The 20,817-nt window shown below is 35.6% G+C and overlaps 1 protein-coding gene across 2 annotated transcripts; it reads left to right on the forward strand.

Annotated features, from left to right (window-relative positions):
- Window positions 1–9,733: 9,733 nt before the first annotated feature.
- LOC149210635 (putative E3 ubiquitin-protein ligase RZFP34) lies at window positions 9,734–17,792 on the forward strand. 2 transcript variants are annotated; one of them, XM_089396744.1, is made up of 13 exons: window positions 9,734–9,925; window positions 14,397–14,562; window positions 15,130–15,217; window positions 15,335–15,394; window positions 15,509–15,541; window positions 15,657–15,734; window positions 15,913–15,956; window positions 16,075–16,115; window positions 16,335–16,417; window positions 16,575–16,666; window positions 16,807–16,876; window positions 16,970–17,011; window positions 17,113–17,792. In XM_089396744.1, the coding sequence occupies exons 2-13, from the start codon at window positions 14,414–14,416 to the stop codon at window positions 17,248–17,250; spliced, it is 918 nt and encodes a 305-aa protein (XP_089252870.1). In that variant the 5' UTR covers window positions 9,734–9,925; window positions 14,397–14,413; the 3' UTR covers window positions 17,251–17,792. The 2 variants fall into 2 exon arrangements, with proteins under 2 accessions (XP_089252870.1, XP_089252871.1); XM_089396745.1 differs by lacking the exons at window positions 9,734–9,925; window positions 16,075–16,115 and having other exon boundaries at window positions 12,876–14,562.
- Window positions 17,793–20,817: the final 3,025 nt, after the last annotated feature.

Raw genomic sequence — 20,817 nt, forward strand, 5'->3', positions numbered from 1 at the left:
CAGCTTTGCACCAGCTCTAATCTTCCTTAGGAGGTTGTAGCTCTTGGGGTTGGGCCCAACCCAAGTGCCTAGTACCTCCTTTGTGCACTTTTATGTGTCTTTGCTGCATTCTTAGAATAATTTCTATTATCTAGATTAAAATCTTGTTTTGTTACTTAGGTTGTTTTTGATGATTAAAGTAGCTTTTCATGCTTCAGGTTGATTTGCCAGTTTGAGTACAGAAAAGATCTTCAGAAAAGGCCATCAAGTAACCCTTGATCTCACCTCTCCCTCCTTGGGACCATGAGCTGATACCAAGGCATACTTGCTGCCACAAACACATTGTTTTTGACTTTCCATGCAATTGCTAGTGTTGGATTTTTAGTTAGGAAAGTTGATACCAGTTGTACTTGCATGTTTAGAATCTGTTCTTGCTTGGTTTCCATGGTTGTTTTACATGAGTTGCTGCCAATAAACTTCTGCTCATCATGCTTATGGTTTCTAGGTCAAATTAGGTCAAAATAGCTAGATCTTTGGTTTTCTTAGTCTTTGTTGGTTAGTTTTGAAAAATAACGTGCAGAGCACCTATGAAACCTCCTCTCCTACCCTTACCCCATCAATGCAACCTGCTGCGTCCTCTAACTCAGATTCTTGCCTCTCATTTGCCACGTTTTCTCACTTTGCCCTAGTTCCTACATTCTAGCACAACATTTCTTCTCTTATCTTCGAACCAATCCGATCGCCTTAACCACTCCTCATCCTCATTCACCAAGTCCTAGACCTCCTCACAACATTATCTCATCTCCATACCCACTTTCCCACCGTTTTTCCACCATCAGCCCTTCAAAATTCCCTTTCGGAACATCCTGTAGAAGCTACAGTACATCCTGTAGAACCCCTGCAGACTTCCTGTAGAAGCTCACGAAAGCGGTTTCTAGAGACCCGATCACTGTGAAACTCTCTGGAAGGGTGCCAGGGACCCCTTAGACCCTCTTCTCACCTTCCCAACCTCCTTCAAGCATTTCCTTTCGCCAATCACCTCTGCACAGTCAAAACAGTTAAAACACATGCATAATAATTCTACAAGATTACTCAAAAGTACAAAAAGATGTTCCTTTTCAGATTTCACTTCAGAAGTAGCTTAGACACATGCACTTAACCTTCCTAAGAATCAATGGCATCGCTTTCTATAACTTTCATCCTTTTTCTTGCATCAGTACGGTTAGTCAGTAAACTAAGGTTTGCTAGGGTTTGCATTTCCTTCTAGCTTTCCGCTTCTTTCTGCAAGTAGATTAGCCTCTGTTGAGTTAGATTTCATCCATCACAGTTAAAAGCTTCTTCTAAGAGCTCATAAAAGTTGGCTTAAACTCCTAGCGGGCTTGTGCTAGCTAATCATGTGACAGCCTGCGGCAAGAGCTAGTACTTGTGAATACACCATCGTCACTTCCAAGTTTGTTATGAACTACCCGGTTGATAAAAGTAAAGAAGGGAGTCCTAGGAGTTGTAGCATTATTGCTACAATACTGGAGCCCACCACATTTGCATAAAGAACGCCTTACTAGAGCTCATCAGAAGCTTATACCGCTCAGATATGGGCCTTACACCATCACCAATGCTATGGGAGACAATGATTTTGAGCTCAACATTACCCCATTCCTTGGTCTGCACTTAGTGTTCAATGTGGACCACCTTCAGCCGTACTTTCCACCATTGTTGGACACATCAAACATTACAGAACAACTAACACCAACAGAGCTAAACCCAAATTGCATGGAACATGCCACAACTGATCAGATCATGGACACGCAGATAAAGAACACCAAACAAAAGAATATCCACCTGTATCGGGTTGTCAAAGCTGGACAACTCCTGCACCAAGGAAAGTGGCTCACGAAGGACCAAGTTCAGCAGAAGTTTCCCCATCTCATGGAGGCACTCAACATAATGGGGACCATTGCTTCCTAAGGGGGGAGGACAGATCCAGGTGGATATTGGTGGTCATCCACCTATTCCACTTGGATCCCCACCATTGTTTCTTTCAGTTTTCTTAATTGTAGCACAATTTACTATTTTTGGCAATTTTTTTGGGTCCTAAACTTTCAGAGTCGTTTGAGGCCCTAAACAACATTTTTGGAAAACAGGAAAATCAACAGACTACAACATGGGTTTGCAGTTGAAATTTGTAATCCTCGGATTTTTGGCATTGTGACACAGGTTTAGTGCTATGACACAAGTGTTGTCCTTGATGGCAACTCACTCAGATGACATATCATAGTTCAGGCTCTCATAATGAAGGAAAAAGAGATATACACAGGTTCCTCTTAACCAAGTCGCGTATAAACGCGGGTTCGACGATTATAAGGCACGTATACGTATGCACGCACTTTCATGCAAGGAAAAGCGCGTACATGTGGGAAAAATTATTTTTTGGTCCATGGTATTTAGTCCTTGGTATTTTGACCTATGGTTTTGGACCATGGTATCTCATCTGAAGTGTTGAACCCAGGTATTGGGTCCATGGTATTGATTCTCTATGGTTTTGGACCATGGTATTGAGTAAGGCCTAAGACTATAAAAGGGAAAGGAGATCATTAGGCAAAGGCATTCACTCAAGTATTGAATATCTTATGAAGTGCAAGATCTAGAATACAGGTCATTGGGTTATGGTGCATAGCTGGATCTGAATCAAGGAGGAACCTAAGCGTAAAGAGAAGGATAAGTTCTATTGATGGGTCAAGATCTTAAGGCCTGAATAGTAATATCTTTGTGTGATTTTGATCTGTTATATTTGGCGCATGACTTGATGTATAAATCTGATAATCTGGGTATAACCGATGTCTGAATAAGTGAAAAGGGTAAATTATCTTTTATAGATCTGTACGCAGGTTCAGCGAAGCAAAGGCGTATACACGCTGGTTCGGTAATTCAAAATAGCATATACGCGGGTTGGCCTTAATGCAGTAGCATATGCACGCAGGTTCTACACATTGAAATAGAGTACGTCTCTTGAAATATGTTTTAGCTACTTCTGTTTATTGCTGCAGTGTTCTGGGTTCAAAATTGGTTCTAGTTACTAGTACAGTATTCTGGTTACAGCTTTCAAAGCAGTAATTGTTTGATTTGATTTTGATTGGAGCAAAGGAGATTGGTTGATGCATATATATTTGATGATTGACTATTGTTATTGATGGATCCAGTCTGAAAATTTATGAAACATGGTCCCTGGAAGAAAAGAGAAGGTTGTAGCCTTCTATAGGTCAGCACCTACGTACTAGTACATCAGCTAGTACAAGAGCTAAGGGGGTTGTAGCTCCCTTCCACGAGAAGCTGGAAAACGAGAGAAGGTTGTAGCCTTCTGCAGGTAGAAGCTTGCGTACTGGTATAAGACTGCACCAGTACAAATCCATTGTAAAAAGAAGTTTCTAATTGAAAGAAGATAGAGACGAATTGCAGCAGGTGGTTTTCACCCACATTGGGTTTCCACCTTATATCTTGTGTTCTTGTGTGTGACTGTCTGTTCTGTTTTACTGTTCTTGGTTACTGTTTATATGGTTCTGACACACAGATTAATGATCAACATTTAAAGAATAAATTAAATTATAAGTCTGCAAGTTATACGCGAGTTTCCTTAATTGCAGTTGCATATATACGCCGTTTCCACTAATTGGAGTAGCATATGCAAATCTGAATATGAAATGAAAAATAATTGAATTGATAATATTGATTCACCCCCCATCTTAGTATTATTTCCAACACGGGTAGATCTTTCTACGAGGCATCGTACACGTCAAACAAAGATATATGCCAAAGTTATGACCCCGAGAAGTTGATGTACCAATTTACCCCAATGAGGCCCACAGACTTTTGGGCACTTCATCTCCTAGGTTAGGTTTTTGGATAGGTTTAGGGTATTAAATTGTCTCTCAATAATAAATGGGCCTCCAAGCCTCATTATAACATAGTTCATAAGCCATATATCCACCACATCTCTTCTTAGAGATAAGCTACCATCGCCTGAGCTAGTTTATTTCGATTATGCATGTAAACAATTTTCAGTACTTTGTTATTAATGAATTGAAGTTTTGTTTTCATTGTATCTCTGTGTTTCTACTTATATTTGTATTTCATTTTGTTCCTTCATATATCTGGATCAACATTATCACTGGAAGATGGTGATGTGCTCTCAACATCTTGCATTGTCTCAGACTTGTCTCTTGAAGACTCTCTTGTCTCTTCCTTTCTGACATAGCCCAATCTTGCATATCGATGTAATTCCACCACTTGGATGGGATTCACAATGCCTTAGACATTAACTCCTAGGTTGTTGCCTTCATATCCCTCTTCCCCATTAGCTTTGAACCAATTCCTGTAGTGTGCTTTTCAAATGCACCAAAATCATCATCATAATGAGAATATAAAACTGAAAAATCATTGACAATGTTTACCTTTGTTGTTGATTCTGGAGCGAGCGATGATTGCTTTTCCAAGCCTTTGTTTCTCTTCAACTTTTCCAAGGCTTCTTTTGTGGCTTGTAACTAAAGCTGGAATTCTTGCTTATCCTCTTCTACTTCTTGTAGTAGTCTCCTCAATTCAACATTCTTTGGTTGAATGATCTGGTGTTGCGAAGAAGACAAACAAGAAAATATTCACTTGAAGATGAAGTTGGAGTTTCTCCTTCACTCATTGATGCATTGTCCTCTGCTTTCTCTTCCTTCTTCTTTTCCTTATTTGCCAATTTGTTCTCATATTCTGCAAATAATATATCTATCATTCTACCATCTGATAGAAAGCCTTGTAGAGATCTTTTTCGTTCTCCATTTTCCTTCTTCATACTCACGTAAAATATCTGGTTATTATTCACACTCACAATTAATATAAACAAGAAGATCACTCTGATACCAAACTTGATCCAGAATTATCTGATTTACCAACATTATCCAAGATATTTTCTTTGGTTGATGTTAGTAGAATTGCATGAAAGAGCATGTAAAAACCATATGTGCAAATACTTAAAGAAGAAGAAACATAAAGGAGACCATAAAGATAATGCACACAAAAGTTTGATAATGGAGTTTGTCTAGTGTGGACTACGTCTCTGGGCCCTGCTTCAATAGTGGGGAGGTCACTTCATTCATCTCATCAAAAGAAAGGAAAGTACATGGCAAAATACATCTCCATTCCTGGGAGTGACTTGAAATTCGACTGCTCAAATTGCAACAATCATAACACCAACAACTCCATCTCTTCCTCCTAAGACTTTTGACTATAAACATGACCTACTTTTGAAAGGTGCATTGTTGTCTCAAACTTCGTGCCCAACAATTAATGAAGAAGGTGAGTTTCTACCATGAACCCTGAAATATGTTGTCCATATGCAAAAATTGATTGCACCATTGCGATACTTGTGAAATTCCAGTTAAAATGAGTATAAAGTTGGCTAGATTCCGCCACTTGCAATTTATGTTGTCCATATGCAAAAATTGATTGCACCATTGCAATACTTGTGAAATTCCGGTTAAAATGAGTATAAAGTTGGCTACATTCCGCCACTTGCAATTCTGGCCCCTCAAGGAGTCTTTTAGATTCCTCACAACATAAAAAAAATAATCTCTAGAATATTCCCACAAAATATTCCACCTAAAACCACGCATGGTCAGAGTTCCACTGTTCCTGGTTCCGTGGTCAACCCTCTTGGTTCTGACCTCTACCTGTTGGCCTCTATTTTGCTCGGCCACGCTTGACCATCCTCTGTTCACCCTTGGTTGAATGGAATGTATCGTTTTAAATATGAAGTGGTTGACAAGCATTTCAACATCCCACCACCTAGCATATTTGTTGGCACAACTGAAAATAGTACGTGGCCCCTTGTGGGATCAGGGGTTTGAAATACCACACTGAGTAATTTTTATTAAACATTTTATTATTTTTAACAAAAACCACCAACCGTATTAACCATTGTGGTTATGGAACTCCGCTAACCTATTTAGAATTAGGCACTAAACATATAACTACAAGAATTATATGTCGAACCGCCAGTTACACATGATTGATGATTATGACTACTCGACAAGTTGGTTTCGTAGAGGTCGAGTTGACCGCTAATTGTTTGTTATATTTGAAACCACCGAGTATTACCATCAAAAATATTTGATGGTCACCATCCTGTTTGGTGTAACTGCTAACATAACATCGATTTTTGTATTCAAGCTTCTCTGATCCATAATGAATTAAACAAAGTCTTGTGCTGATTGTTGAATGTTTTAAATATGGGTTTGGTTTGGGCGGGTTTGCCAACTTGGGTGACCCACCAACCTTTTTATTGCCTATTTAAAGCATCATTTTGTATTTTATTTCCATTGGTTGATAACTAACCACCCACTATATGTTGTCAAACATCATAACCGTTGGGCTCCACGTTTAAGCACGGTATGTCGTTTGGTACTAACTCTGATCATCGATGATCACCGATACATATGGAATCACTGTTATATGTTATGTATAAAATTTGAAACCATCAGTTTTATTCAATGCTCCAAGTTTGGTAGTGTTGTGTATACCTCGCCAAATGGTCTGTCAATAACTGTTGACAAAACAAAACTGCCATTTATGTTTGGGATTTAACTGCCTGTTCAATATAAACAATAACAATAGATTAATAGCCTTGTGCCAAATTTGGTAGGGTGGGCCCAACTAGGCACTCTTGGGGTTCCATGTGGCACCATCCCATTGGGCCCCATTAGTCCTCCAATTTAGTAGGTGTTGCCAGATTTGGCGGTGCTGCTATCTTTATGGTGTTGTTAATTTTATCTGGTGGTTTGCTAAATTTAGGTTCAAAGTCAAGTTTGACCAGAACTTTGATTGGTGATAACTTCCACATACAAAGTTAGATTGAGGCATCATCTATGCCATTGGAATCCTGGATACGAGTTCTTCAATCTCACATGGGTTTTGTTGAGATTCAACGACTTTGAGTTTTGGGCCTTTAGGGATCCACCTAGATCACATGGGCATGTTGCACATATAGTGTCATTGATATCAAAGGAAGAGTTGTGCAATGTTCTAGTGTCATTGATGTCCAAGGATGTGTTGTGCAAGTTTGTGGTATCATTGATGACACAAGGAAGTACACAAGGAAGCTCACAGGAAATTAAAAATCAAGCAACAAAAGCAACATGAGAGATTGTTGACTGTGTGATGCATATTATATTGCTATTGATGTCAAAGATGCTATCATAAGTATTGTCTAATTTAATGTGGATGATGAAGTTGTAGTTCGAGCAACATATTTTTGAAGGCATTTTTTTTTTTCTAGTTTCATAGTCCAAATCAGAAATAAAGTGTACAACTAAATAACTTGCTCCGAGATCTTTCCAATGATATATGGCACTTTCCCTAACTCCCAAGGAATGCAAAGAAAAATGTGTTTGAAGTGAAGTAGTTCAGGGTAGGTTCCATCCTAGTTAAAGTTTAAAAATTCAGGCCATCTAGGGATACATTGAGGCATCTGGGCATCCAAGTCTTCTAGGATTCATCAAACTAAGGTTTGGCTTAAACGAGTTGGATACTAGATTCATCCTAATTTTTCCTCTACATTTAGGCATTAGGGTATTTGGGGGTGAAACAAAGAAGAACTTAACCAAATAGTAGGATTTCCAAGTTTTTGCCCATACTAACAGGTGGATCTTAGTCTGACATGGAAATACAGGTGGCATGGTAGGTGGTGCCAGGTGGAAAAGGCCATCGATATGGCAGACATAGGTGATGACACATGGCACCCATTTTTGGGTGGCCAATTGGACATGTGGCAATCACAGTGAATGATGTATGACATAATGATTACTTAGCAAATGACTAGGCATATATGTGGAAGATATGACAAGTGGTGTTAAAGGCCCATTGGAGTGGAGATGCCTTCAACTTGAACACCCACAATATTGACACCAATAAGTAAAATAATTAAAAATCAATAATCCTAGACTAACTCTTACCCATAGTAGTGAGTGTGGTAGATGTTATTTGGAGGAGCCAACTAAGATGGTCAAATCCCTCATCCCCCTATCTTTTGAGTGATTGACTTGGCCAATTAAGACCATGATGACATCATTATAGGGTTGGTTGCCTTCCTGCTTAATATCATGAACAGAATTTGCACCTGGTTATTGTTTTGTCAAAACCATGAGCTGAATGGTGGCCTTTATTTTGGGATGCATTGCCTAACACCTCTATTTGAGGGATAACAATTACTAAACTATAACAAAATAAATATATTATACAAATTAATTTTAAGGTTATATATATAACTATTTTTATTCTATTAAATTATGAAACCGAATATACATTAAAGAAAAAAATTCAATACGAATTTAAGAAAAACCCAATTAGCTAAAAAAAACTTAGAAATAAACTTATTTTTTTTTCAAAGTTCATTTTTTTTTATTATAAATAGGGAACTAACAACCTTCCCAGATATATGCAACAACCAGTAAACCAACTCATAGTTTAGCCGAAATCCAAAATGTCTAAAGACCACAAAACATGATGCCTATCCTTTCAACTTTACTTAAATCGTAGTAACTAAAATAACAAACTACGAACTCAACTAAAAACCAATAACAAAAACTCACCCAAAAAAAGACATAAAAATAAAAAGAAAAATAATAAATAACCTACCTAAAAAAACTAAACCATACCAAACTTCCAAATTATAATATAATAATCATATCACCAAAATTGAATCAATCCACCCATCAAAACATAAAATAATAAAGAAGCAAACAAACATGTAAATTTGTAAACCACTTGGGAAGTCAAAAACCATGTTTAGAAAAACATGGAGTACCCCGATCAACCATCTCATGTATTTAGATATTAAATTGGTAGATAAAATAAGTTATTTTAATTTATAAAAATACACCTACTATCTTCTACATTTTAATATATTATTTTGAAATAAATTTTATTTTAAAATTTAATTTATTAAATCTAAATACATCTTTTCCACGCATCCAGAAATGTGAAGCGTAACTTATTTGGTCACCATGATGGCGACCATTTGATAATAACGCGAGTGATAGCCAGTTGAGAATCTAGACCGTGGTGCCTCACTATTCCGAAACATATCAGCGAGTTAATCCCACGACTTCAACGTGTAAGGAAAAAATTACCGTTTATCTCCTTAAAATAGAAATAAATAAATAATTGCAACTCGCTTGCCGGGAAAGCAATCATAAATATCATTTGACTTAAATGTACAAAAACCATAATAAAATCTTGACAGATAACTTGACATGCCATCCACCTGTCCGTGAACATTTGAAATTTAGAAAAAAATTCCTCATTATTGGACTATAAGATGAGTATCGATAATCCACGTCTCTACGATCTAGTCACCAGATAACACCAGTACAAATCAATAGTTTATCCTCTTCTAACTCCACACGTGGCCACCCATTAGCCAACAGGGCAATCTCTTCGTAACCTGGGTTAAATGAGGTTAAGGCAACGGACACCCCACGTCCTCATAAAATAACTTCAAAACAATTACCCTACACCCTGAAGTTTCCTGCGTGTCGGCGCCATGTCACCAGATGTCCGACCTCAAGAAGCCACATGCCCAGCAGGTACAATACCAGATAAGCCTTACACGTCAGACTGCAGCTTTTATCGAAGATATCACGACCGCGGGACAGCGGAGGCATGGGGAACGCGATATGCCGAGGTGGTTTTATGTTTCACCGCGTGGTTATAGAATCATCTGGAAACCCGCTTACCGGCTACCGCCAGCTCTCCGCCCACTATAAAAGTTGTCCCGGTTTTCCAAATTGTAATGTATCATCGCTAAAGAAGCAGAGATAGCAGCGGAGGAGGAAGAAATACTGTCATTCGAAGCAGATTTGCCGAGGCGATCTGTGAAATCGTCTGAGCAGTTTTCGTCGAACAGACCGAGGTTTCTTAAACGTAGCGAGAGTGATTCGTTGGTTGTTGTTTTATTTGATTGATTTGTTGTGTGCTCTGATATTTCTTCGCTTTTGAAGTCCTGGATTTAGAAGGTACCGGTTTTTCTGTTTTGTGGTTTCAGTGAATAGTTAGGTTTTCTTAGGATTAGCCCTTCTCGTGTCTCATTTCTGTCACTTCCCTGGTTTCTCTTAGGACGAGAAAATATTAATGAAATTATTCAATTAAAGTGAACAGCAAAAGCTAGGTTTTGAAGGTGAAAAATTTTAATTAGGAAGCTTTACACAGAAATTTAATGTGAGATGATTATCGGCTTAAGAAAACGTCGGGTTTTGATTTTAAAAGATGTAGTTAAAAGATTCAGATGCTAGCATAGGTCCGAGTTAATGAAATTAGAAAATTGGAGGGCTATTAGGCTTCTGAAGCAAAATTAATGCCGAGGAAGTGGAAATTTTGAGTTTTAATGGTAACCAGTACATATTTGGAGGTATTAATGTAGGATCTTATGGATGGAATTGTCCTCGATGAGATTCTGAAGCATTTTTCGCAATAAATTGTGACAATTGACATAGAAAATTAAATGCTTTTAAATTTAGGCTTAATTCATAAGTTAAGATTTGAACTTTAAAGGATGCAGCAAAAGTTAAGTTGGTTTATATATAAATAAATAAATAAGGAAAGTATAGGTAGAGAGAGACTCCAAAATCTTTGATCCTAGGGTCTTAAAAGTTCTGTATCCTAGGGTCTTAAAAGTTCTGTATTAGAGTTTTAGTTCATCACAATCAACATGGATTTATTCTCTTATTCTCTTACCAATTTCAATTAAAAAAAAAAAAAAAAATCATTGTGACCAGAGTTTTTGATTTGCAATTTAAAGATCTTTATGTAATATGCTTCTAACTATCTTAGTATAGAGTGTAATCATGATGAACACTTTTGTTACTCGATGTTTCTAGAAGATCAAAGGGTTTGAGAAATGTAAGGGTGTTTTGAGGTCAAGGTTTAATTTTGGAAGATCAAGTCAAGGCTTAAGAATGGAAGGATATTAACTGGTACACCGGTCTAGCAAGTCTCAAGAATGGAAGGATATTAACTGGTACACCGGTCTAGCGGTAGCATAGTGATATTGCCGCTCCCCTGCTAAAAATTTTAGGGTCATATTGACTGGCACTGTAATATAATACAGATTGAAGAATAAGTCGAATATTTCTAACTCAAGAATGGAAGGATATTAACTGGTACACCGGTCTAGCGGTAGCATAGTGATATTAGTGCTCCCCTGCTAATAATTTTAGGGTCATATTGACCGTCACTGTAATATAATACAGATTGAAGAATAAGTCGAATATTTTGAATTTTGTATAGACAATGCCCCAAGGTAGTATGAAGACACTTGAAAAATGCCAACATTTAGCCAAACTTAGCTTTAATCATTGTCAACTTAAACATTTTGGATACTTTGATCGATGAGTTGAACATTACCCTTATTACCACAAAATGGTGAGTGGGATGTTATCCTTATCCTGACTAGTTTAACTTATCTCTTCTCTTAAAGAAGTGTTTGTTCAACATTTATGTTGAATTAGTATTCAAATTCCAAGTTGATTTTCTAGCCTGATCTTTGTGTATAACCTGGCAAAAGACCTTTAATTATTCTTCCCAATCTAAGAATGGTAATGAAAACTATCAATAATTTAATCAGATTCTTTTGGAAATATATTTATCTCAAGATTGGAGTATCTGCTTTAAAAACTCCAAATTTGTGTATGTTTTCCAAAATGTAATTTAATGTGATTTATCTCTAGATTACTAACTATGTTATTAATATTATTATTAATTTTAATTTTATTTTTAAATATACTTTGTTAGCTTTGCCACCTTAAGACAAAGCATATTGTTCTATCTATATAATTCTACTTTTGTTTTTGGAAAACACATTTTAACGTTGACAAACTGGGAGATTGGCAACCGTTTTTCTTAAATTAGTTAATTCAATGTATTTCATCATATAATTCTATTTCAATTCCATAGGAATGTACTTTTATTGTTATGTTGCAAACACCGCTATATTTGACTCAAGTAAATAATGCAACACCAATATATTTGACTTAAGTAAATATGTTTATGTAAAGAAAACTAGCATCTTGGATGTAATGTTAATTTGGTGGCTACTTTTTGTTTTTTTTAATTAACAAGCCTCTTCAATTTAGCATACCTTTATTTCAGTTTGAGCTTTCCAGCTAATTGTATGTCTCTTATAAACAAGATGTGAATGCCTGAAATTGTCTCTTATAAACAAGATGTGAATGCCTGAAATTCTCCTAGTTGTTATATTTTTAAAATTATGTTCTCTTATTAATGAAAATGTTTTCTTTCCTAGAGATGTTAAACCATGGTTTTTTTTTTTTTTTTTCTATTGATGGTTTTGCCACAATCTGTCTATGTTTGTGTTTAAGTCTTTCTGAGAACATCATTTGTGCGTTTGTGCCTCGCACTATTTCCTACAAAGCTATTGAAGACATTAGAAGCAACATACTTATATTTTAGAAGTCTAGAAAGTTATACAATTGGAATGATTATCGAGTTAATGGCAGTCTTTAGCGAAACAGTAAAAGTGGGTCAAAGAAGAAATAAAGACCTAATCTAAAAGGTCACGCAGTTGGAATGGTTATCAAGGTAATGGCAGTCTTTAGCGAAACCGTAAAGTTGGGTCAAAGAAGAAACAAAGGCCTTGATATATAGTAGGACAATCATTGGTGATCTAAGTGGTTTCAAAAGTCCTATGGTCTGGTTGTGGCCACCTGAAATCTTTAGCTAAAGACCTTGGTATAGTAGGGCAATCATTGGTGATCTAAGGGGTTTCAAAGTCCTATGTTCTGGTTGTGGCCACCTGAAATCTTTATCTAAGATCTGGAGAATCAAATTCTATGTTCAAAGTGGCCACCTGAAATTTATATGTTTTCTGGAGAATCAAATAATATAACAAAGAGGAATGGAAATTTATATGTTTGCCTCATACTTCGATTACTCAAAAGATTAAATTAGGAAAGTGCCATAGTTCTCAAAGCTATGGATTGAGAGTCTACATGCTTTCAGAATGCATGTTTTTTAGACTGACATATTTTGAGTGCCTGTTTTGGATTCACTGCCATGCCAAGGATGTTTTGTTTGCAAAGTTTCAGGTAAAAACTTTACCCGTCATTAGCGGAAACAGGCAAGTGAAAATTACAGAACAATGTGCTTACAAAAGGGTAGAGCGCTCTCTATACAAAGAGGATTGAAGTGTGGAAGGTGATAAGATAATTTAATCAACAAAATTAAAATACTTAAAATTAAATTTAAATTAAATTAATTATGAATGAACGTTAAACAATGTAAAATGATATGTTGATGACTTTAAAGAGAGACCAAATTAATTAGTAGAAAATATCAAAATAATTAATCATAACGGAAAGTTAAATTAAATTGAAGTAGTGTGTTAATGACAAATAACAAGTTTGAGAGAGAAAAAACGCCAATTAATATGGATTGAAAAAAGCAAAGAACTTATAGTAATGAAAGAACAAAAGGAGGAAAATCACCAAAGAAAATATTCTATGAGCTATTTTGCCAAGGTGAAGGAAAAATGCTATCATATGTTTCATTTTACAAAGGTGTTTGGAGGATTACCTCAATGACCATTAATAATTACCACATTTTGAAGGTCTGTATAATGAAACAACAATTTATATCGTAAATTACAAGAATAAAGATGAAAAACAGTTTATTCTTGAACGAGGTCTATTCAAGGATCTTAAGATGCAGGTTTTCATGTGCACCAAGCATTCAACAATTAGCTGGACTGACACTTCTGCCAGGCCAGAATACTGCAAGCAGCAATTGTTTTCTCAAGTGTTTGGGATGCTGCAATCTGGAGCACCTCATTCGTCATCATGAATTCATGGTTTATACTTGTTTCGTTTTGTTCTTGTTTTTCTTAGTTCTTCATGTGCTTGATTTGTTGCTTCTCTCTTTCTTTTCACCAGAAAATGGAGGTTTTGCCCCTGTTCTCTTCTGGACTGGTTGCATATACTTGAGAAAACTATTGGTTTGACACTACATCAAATGATCGTGCAGCAAAGTTCATGTTCCTGGACTGAAACAAATAAGTCGCAAACAGCACCCCTTCAACTCTTTCAAAGTTGTGACACTGAAGAATTCTTCAGGAGCTGATTGAGATTGCAGTTGGGCTTAAATAGATGTGCATTTTCTATTGATTTCATCCATGGCAATTTTGCCACATGGAGCTGACCAAGATTGTACTTGGATTTTGTGCTTTCTGACCCAGGCTGCTATGCAGTTTTGTGACCAGATTGGAGCTGTTCGAAGAGATGTGACCGGTGTTCTTAAATGGGTGTTGACTGAAATGATTGTATTTATATATAGCTGTAACACTGACTTGCCCTTCAAACTTTTCTATGCAGGTACTTAACAGTAAATTATGGGTACAACGATGGAGTATTTTCACGATCCTATGGCCACCCATGGATCTAATGGGCTGGAGGAATATACCTCAACTTCCAAAAAAAGTGGCGTGGAAGGAAACGCTGAAAGCTTGGAAAAGCTAGACAAAGGATATTTACAGTATGGGTGAGTATATTCAGTATTCTCTTGATTGCTTGTATTTGTGGTGTTTGTTTTGGAATTTAACATAGTGAAAACTTCTATTAGTCATGTATGGTCATGAACAAGAACTTTACAGTATAAAATTTCGTGACATGTGATTTGTATATCCCACTGGAAAAATGCTTGTAGCTCCATTTTAGCTGCAGATACGTCTATATGTGTGGGAGTAGCAATGGTAATATATATGGGTGTATTATGAAGTTAGCTGTAGATACGTCTATATGTGGGAGTAGCAATGGTAATAATATGGGTGAAGGGGAACCCCGTGTTAATATTTTAGTGTCTTTTATACTTTGAGAGTTAACTGGCTTATAGTTGATATAACAGCATTAATAATCTATTTTAAGGAAAACCTCATATAATAATCTTTCCAGATTCCAGGCACTAGCGAGTGGAGAGTCTTTCTGCGTATACTGCTATTTTTTAAGGACTCCAGAGATATTTTTTATGATTTAGCATAAAAACTTGTTTGTATGTGATGTTTATTTATTCTCTTTCATTGACTGATTTACAAATTAACATCCATGGCAGTTGCTCACATTATAAACGGAGATGCCGTATTAGAGCGCCATGTTGCAATGAGGTCTTTGATTGTAGACATTGTCACAATGAAGCAAAGGTATACACTTTCATGAACTTTATGATTTTGAATTTATTCCTGTTATACACACGGCTTCAATGTGCTGTTATTCTGAGGCAGAGTAAATGAGTTTACTCGTTTTAAAACGTGATACAGAATTCTGTCAATGTTAAGCCCCAACAGAGACATGATGTTCCTCGACACAATCTCCAAAGGGTAATTTTCGTGCTGCTAGATTTGAATAAATAAGCATTCCTTTGGCCATCTAAATTATATTTTTTTTCAATATGGATGAATAACACCCATGAATGTTTACTATTGTTTTTCCAGGTCATTTGTTCACTTTGTGACACTGAGCAAGATGTAAGAGTTCAACTGTGACCTAATTTCCTGGTTTGATTTGAAATAAGAACCTGTACTCTTGATAGAGAATCTCCCTTCGATAATAATTATACTGTGTAAATTGTGGCAAATCCAGGTTCATCAAGTGTGTATTAACTGTGGCGTCTGCATGGGGAAGTACTTTTGTGAAACTTGCAAGCTATTTGATGATGATGTAAGGGCATGCCGTCATTGGGTTATTTTCTGTTTAGAATGTTTGAAATGCTAGTCATGAAAAGATACGCCTTCCTGAAATTGCTATCACTGTATTGTTTTATATAGTAGAATTTAGTAGAATTTTTTGTTAATGCTTGATGTCAACTAAATATGATTTATGTTTTTCAATCCTTCAGATCTCAAAACAGCAATACCACTGTGATGGATGTGGTATATGTAGGTGTGTTCTCTCCCCTATATAGTAATGTTTCATTGGGTCTTTGTAAGGTATATTTGTTTTTCAACAATGAGTGTTTTCGGAGCTAATTGTTCCTTCTCTTTATAATTTTTTTATACAGAACTGGGGGCAGGGATAATTTCTTCCACTGCTTTAAATGTGGTATGCTTATTGCTTTTTGGAATACTGCTATAGTTCATATTTGATTAATTTGTTGAAGTTCAAGAGTATGTTAAGTGCATTTGAGAACCCTGTTAAAAGCTCATATTTTCATTTTATTTGATTTAGTTCAGAGGAAGCATTTGATGATGGCCGCCCTTTATTAAATTTGCATTCTATGTATTCTGGATCTAACATTACTGTTGTATTTTTCTTCAAAAGGTTGTTGCTATTCGATTATGTTGAAGGATTGTCATCCTTGTGTAGAAGGAGCAATGCACCACAACTGTCCCGTTTGTTTTGAGGTGGATTTTGTGCTGCTTTATTTTGTTTAATGTTATCAATTTGTATATTTGTATAGTAGTCAGCTAAATTTTTATATTTTTCAGCGTTTTGAATTGACATAATTTCTTGCTAATTCAAATCCTGATCTTAAATTCTTGCCGATATATCGAATTGCAGTTCCTGTTCGAGTCCACGAGGGATATTAATGTACTACCTTGTGGGCACACTATTCATATGGACTGTTTGAAAGAGATGCAACAGCACCTACAGTAAGTATTTCCTGAATATAGTCTTGATCTTATCGACAGACATGATGGTGGTCTTGGATGTATTTGGTCCCATGTCTGATTACGCTTTTTCCAAGGTCAATATCTTTGCAGATCTCACAGCACTCTTGGGATGTTTGCAGGTTCTTTTGTCCAGTGTGTTCGAAGTCAGTTTGTGATATGTCAAAGGTTTGGGAGAAACTTGACGAAGAGGTGATTTATCTGTTTGTGTGAATTTATCGAAAGAGCATCATTTATTGGGCACTCTCTGGGTTAATGAAACATGGCCGTCTGTATTGTATGCAGGTTGCTTTGACACCAATGCCCGAGTCCTACCAGAACAAGAAGGTATGTATGATTCTACCGGAACAAGAAGGTATGCTTGATTTATGCTAACTTTCCTTTATGAAAAATATAAAATCATAACTACTGAATTTTGTTTCAAGCAGATCTGGATTTTATGCAATGATTGTAATGCAACTTCAGAAGTACCGTTTCACATTGTCGCACAAAAGTGCCTGAACTGCAATTCGTATAACACCCGGCAGACCAGAGGATGTCACACCACAGACACTTGTCGACAATAACTGTTGCCTTTGTGATATCTAACTGAAGGTTCTGATGAGCAATCGTAAAAGCTGCTGCGGCCATGAAGACGATCTTGCAATGAAGATTCATTTTACCTCACAAGCATCAAATATCCTCTGGATTGTATGAAAGTGGCTGTACTATCATCTTATAATTTTACTGCAGTGAATAAATACCTGCCCTGCTTGAGTGGCTCTGAAAGTTATGCATTGCAGGTTGTTGCCATTTGCTCGACCTGCTAGGATAGCTTTCAATGGATTTGGCAGGGGCAGGTCAGAAAGCACACAAGCAAAGGCCGGATAGAGCAGCGGCTAGCTTGGTGCATGTCAAAATTGAAGAAAAAATCATTTTAGCGCCTTTTGGAATAGACTGGGGTGTAAGGGGACCAGTAGTTATGCCATTTCTATTATCTCAGAGTTTCTTGTCTAAACTTCAGAGAATTTGCCAAAAGAATTCTGGATTTTTGAAACAATATAGAAATGGCTTTCCAATTCTTGGAAAATTTAAAACTCGTCAATGAAGCTGATATATTTTGTGATAACCAGTCTTCCTTTAATTTAGTTAATTTGTGCCTCAGCTCTGATCCTAGTTTTTATTCCTCTCGCTGTACATGTAATTGTAATCTTGGGATTCTGGAAGTGTTGTTGTTTCATGGTATTTCAAATAAAAACACGAACAGACTGAATAATTGAAAACGAAGAAAGCCTTTTTAGCTTGTAAATGATGTGATATTCACAGTTAAGTGTAGAAATGATTCAGGCATATAATGTCTTTATTAAAGATAAAATCCTGAAAAGGCGACTGAAGGGACATTGGGAAGGTGCAGGTTAGCTTAATGTTTTGCATTCTCTAATACAACTTGTTGCATTGGATGACCAAGATGAAAGATGGTGAATATCCATGAAAATACCACTAAAAACTTGATCAACAAAATGCTTGGATGGGTGTGTGGACCTTGTGGACCTTCGAGGTTGAGAAGGTAGTATCAATAGCATTTCAATGTTCAGATAACAAGGTGCGTAAATCAGATTGTACATTCAAATAACAATTTGAACTTGAAATTCATGAAGTGTAGGGTGTAGACCAAGTGTAGATTAGATGGTTTATATGGGTTTTAATTTCCATCAGGTTACAGGTTCAGAATGGTTAAAGGGCCGGAATCAACTGTTGTGGGGAATAAAATTTGTTTCAAGAAACATTTAAACTTCATTGAACTTTCACACAATTTTGGTGACCACATTCCGTGTATGGGTAAATTGTTCTTTCATTGTAACATTGGGTTAACTCAATTTATTTTGAATTTGAAATTAACAATATCGATGCAGCATCTTAACTTGAATGTATTATATATATTATACCTGAAGAGGTATCAAATCTCTTTAAATGTTCCTTTTCACAGAGTTTCACACCGCTAATTCCGCTCTGGATGCCTCCTTAATCCTTGCGTTGAGGATGAAATCCTTCAGTTCGAAATTCTCGTCATACCTGGGCTCACAAACATACAACTTATCATACATTCTTCCTCCCCTTTTACTCTGATACCCAAACCATTTTCTGGCATGCCAACATCCTCTCAAGTGGTACATGAAATGAATGAATGGAGCAACCAAAATTAAGACCATTAATTGCCACCCTCTCGTGGCTTGGTGCTTTGCACATGCGTGCATGTTGCCCTGTTGTCGCCCAAAGCCTTACATGATTTCTAGGGGAGGCTTAGGGTTGAAAGCCCTTTCCACAGTGCCCCAATATTTGTTGTTCTGTCGCCCTCACCGAGGTATGTTTTTTGTTTTTTTTTTTTTTTTTTAATTTTTTTTGAAAGCAATATTATTTTTAAATTTAATTATATAATATGAATTCAAAGATGGGGTAAAAATAACTAACTTAAATCTATCTGTACATCTTTAATATATTAAATGAATACTTTTCTCAATACTTTTTATATTAGAATTAAATGAATTTTTAAAAATTCATTTTCACAACATTTTTTTAAAATTTAATTTTAAAATTTAGAAATTTGATATGGGTGTGAACTATTTTCGTAGTTTATATTTTGTGTTTTAAATTCATAACTCTGTTTTTTTCAAATATCTTTTGATTTAGATTTAATATCTTGAATTCGATTCGATGTGAATTCGACTAAAATAAGTTGCATTGTTATGAAATTTTAAAATATATATTCAATTTGAAGAGAAAGAAGCATGTATAGGCATGTGCACAAATGTACACTTACATATATAATACCAGTGTAAGATTCATCATAACTCTAGATCTAACAAACATCAAGAGGGATCAAATCTCTTGAGGTGCAAACCTCTTTTGGAGTGAAAAGAGATTTGACCCCTCTCACTTGGTAAATTTAGTGGAGTTAGGATGAATCTAGGCTGATTTTTTCATTTGCTTTTTAATTAGTAATTTTTAATTTTCATCCATAATTCCATAATGATCCTCTTATTTAAATATTAAAAAAAATATTCTCTATTTAATAATAAATTTGCTCCTTCCAATTGTTTTTTGTTTTTTCTTATTGTTAGCCCCTCATCCCCTCATCCTATCTAACTTTGTTTTAGGTTTATGATTTTTTTTGGTTTTAATTACTTGTTAGTTGTTACAGATATATTAGAGCATAACAAATCTAGAAAATTATATATGTTTGTGTCATGTTAATCAAACATAATTACACAACAAATCTAGAAAATTATATATGTTTGTGTCATGTTAATCAAACATAATTACATAACAAATCTAGAAAATTATATGTGTGTGTGTATGTTAATCGGAAATAATTATACATCATTTGGGAAAAGCAACATACAAATGTTTTAATTATCTATATTTTGATATATTGATTCAATTTTGAGCTTGAAAGGATTTATAGATCTTTAACTTGAAAAAGTGAAATGTTTTAATTATATAGATATTTATAGATATTTCAATTTTAATATATATATATATATATATTTATTTATTTATTTGTTTAAAGTGGACATGGACATATTGTATTTGAAATATTGGTTTATCATATATATATTTATTTATACATCTTTTTCATATTAAGATATAGATAAGATTTATTAATGTAATGAGAAATTTGACATTCAATTATATATATATATATATTTTAATATATATATTATATCATCTATGTTGCATTGGTTTTTAGGATGGGGAATGATAGGGATGGGGGGACCACGTTTTCGAGATGGCTGGAGTGCATTTCCAAATATTTCAGTGGAAGGTGAGTTGTGGATGACAATTATTTATATATTCGATATTCACTATTAATATTTATAGTTGTTTCAAGCTTGTAAGAATAACAAGTTATCCCATGTAGTAATTAGGCACAACCCTTACACTTGCCAATTATTAAAAATATCGAACAATTTAAAGAAGGGTATCTTCCCTTGTTGGCTCCTATACAGGAGCTTTAGCTTTATAAAACTTAAATGTAACTAATTTCAGTTATTGTCTCTTAGGCATAAGCTTTAGCTTGAGGAAACTTAAATGTAACCATTTTAAATTTGCATTAAGGCCCTTGAAGGATCTATCAGAGAGAGAGCACTATCTTA

The sequence above is a fragment of the Pinus tabuliformis genome, chromosome 1_2 (assembly GCF_031772625.1).
Source record: "Pinus tabuliformis cultivar Carrire ecotype Pingquan chromosome 1_2, CPIR1, whole genome shotgun sequence".
NCBI lineage: Eukaryota > Viridiplantae > Streptophyta > Pinopsida > Pinales > Pinaceae > Pinus > Pinus tabuliformis.

Excerpts from the sequence above, each read along its gene's own strand:
- LOC149210635 (XM_089396744.1), top strand. The coding sequence starts at position 14,414 with ATGGGTACAACGATGGAGTATTTTCACGATCCTATGGCCACCCATGGA. Across the intron at positions 14,563-15,129 it reads AAAGGATATTTACAGTATGG|TTGCTCACATTATAAACGGA; the intron begins GTGAGTATATTC and ends CATCCATGGCAG. Across the intron at positions 15,395-15,508 it reads CTCGACACAATCTCCAAAGG|GTCATTTGTTCACTTTGTGA; the intron begins GTAATTTTCGTG and ends TTGTTTTTCCAG.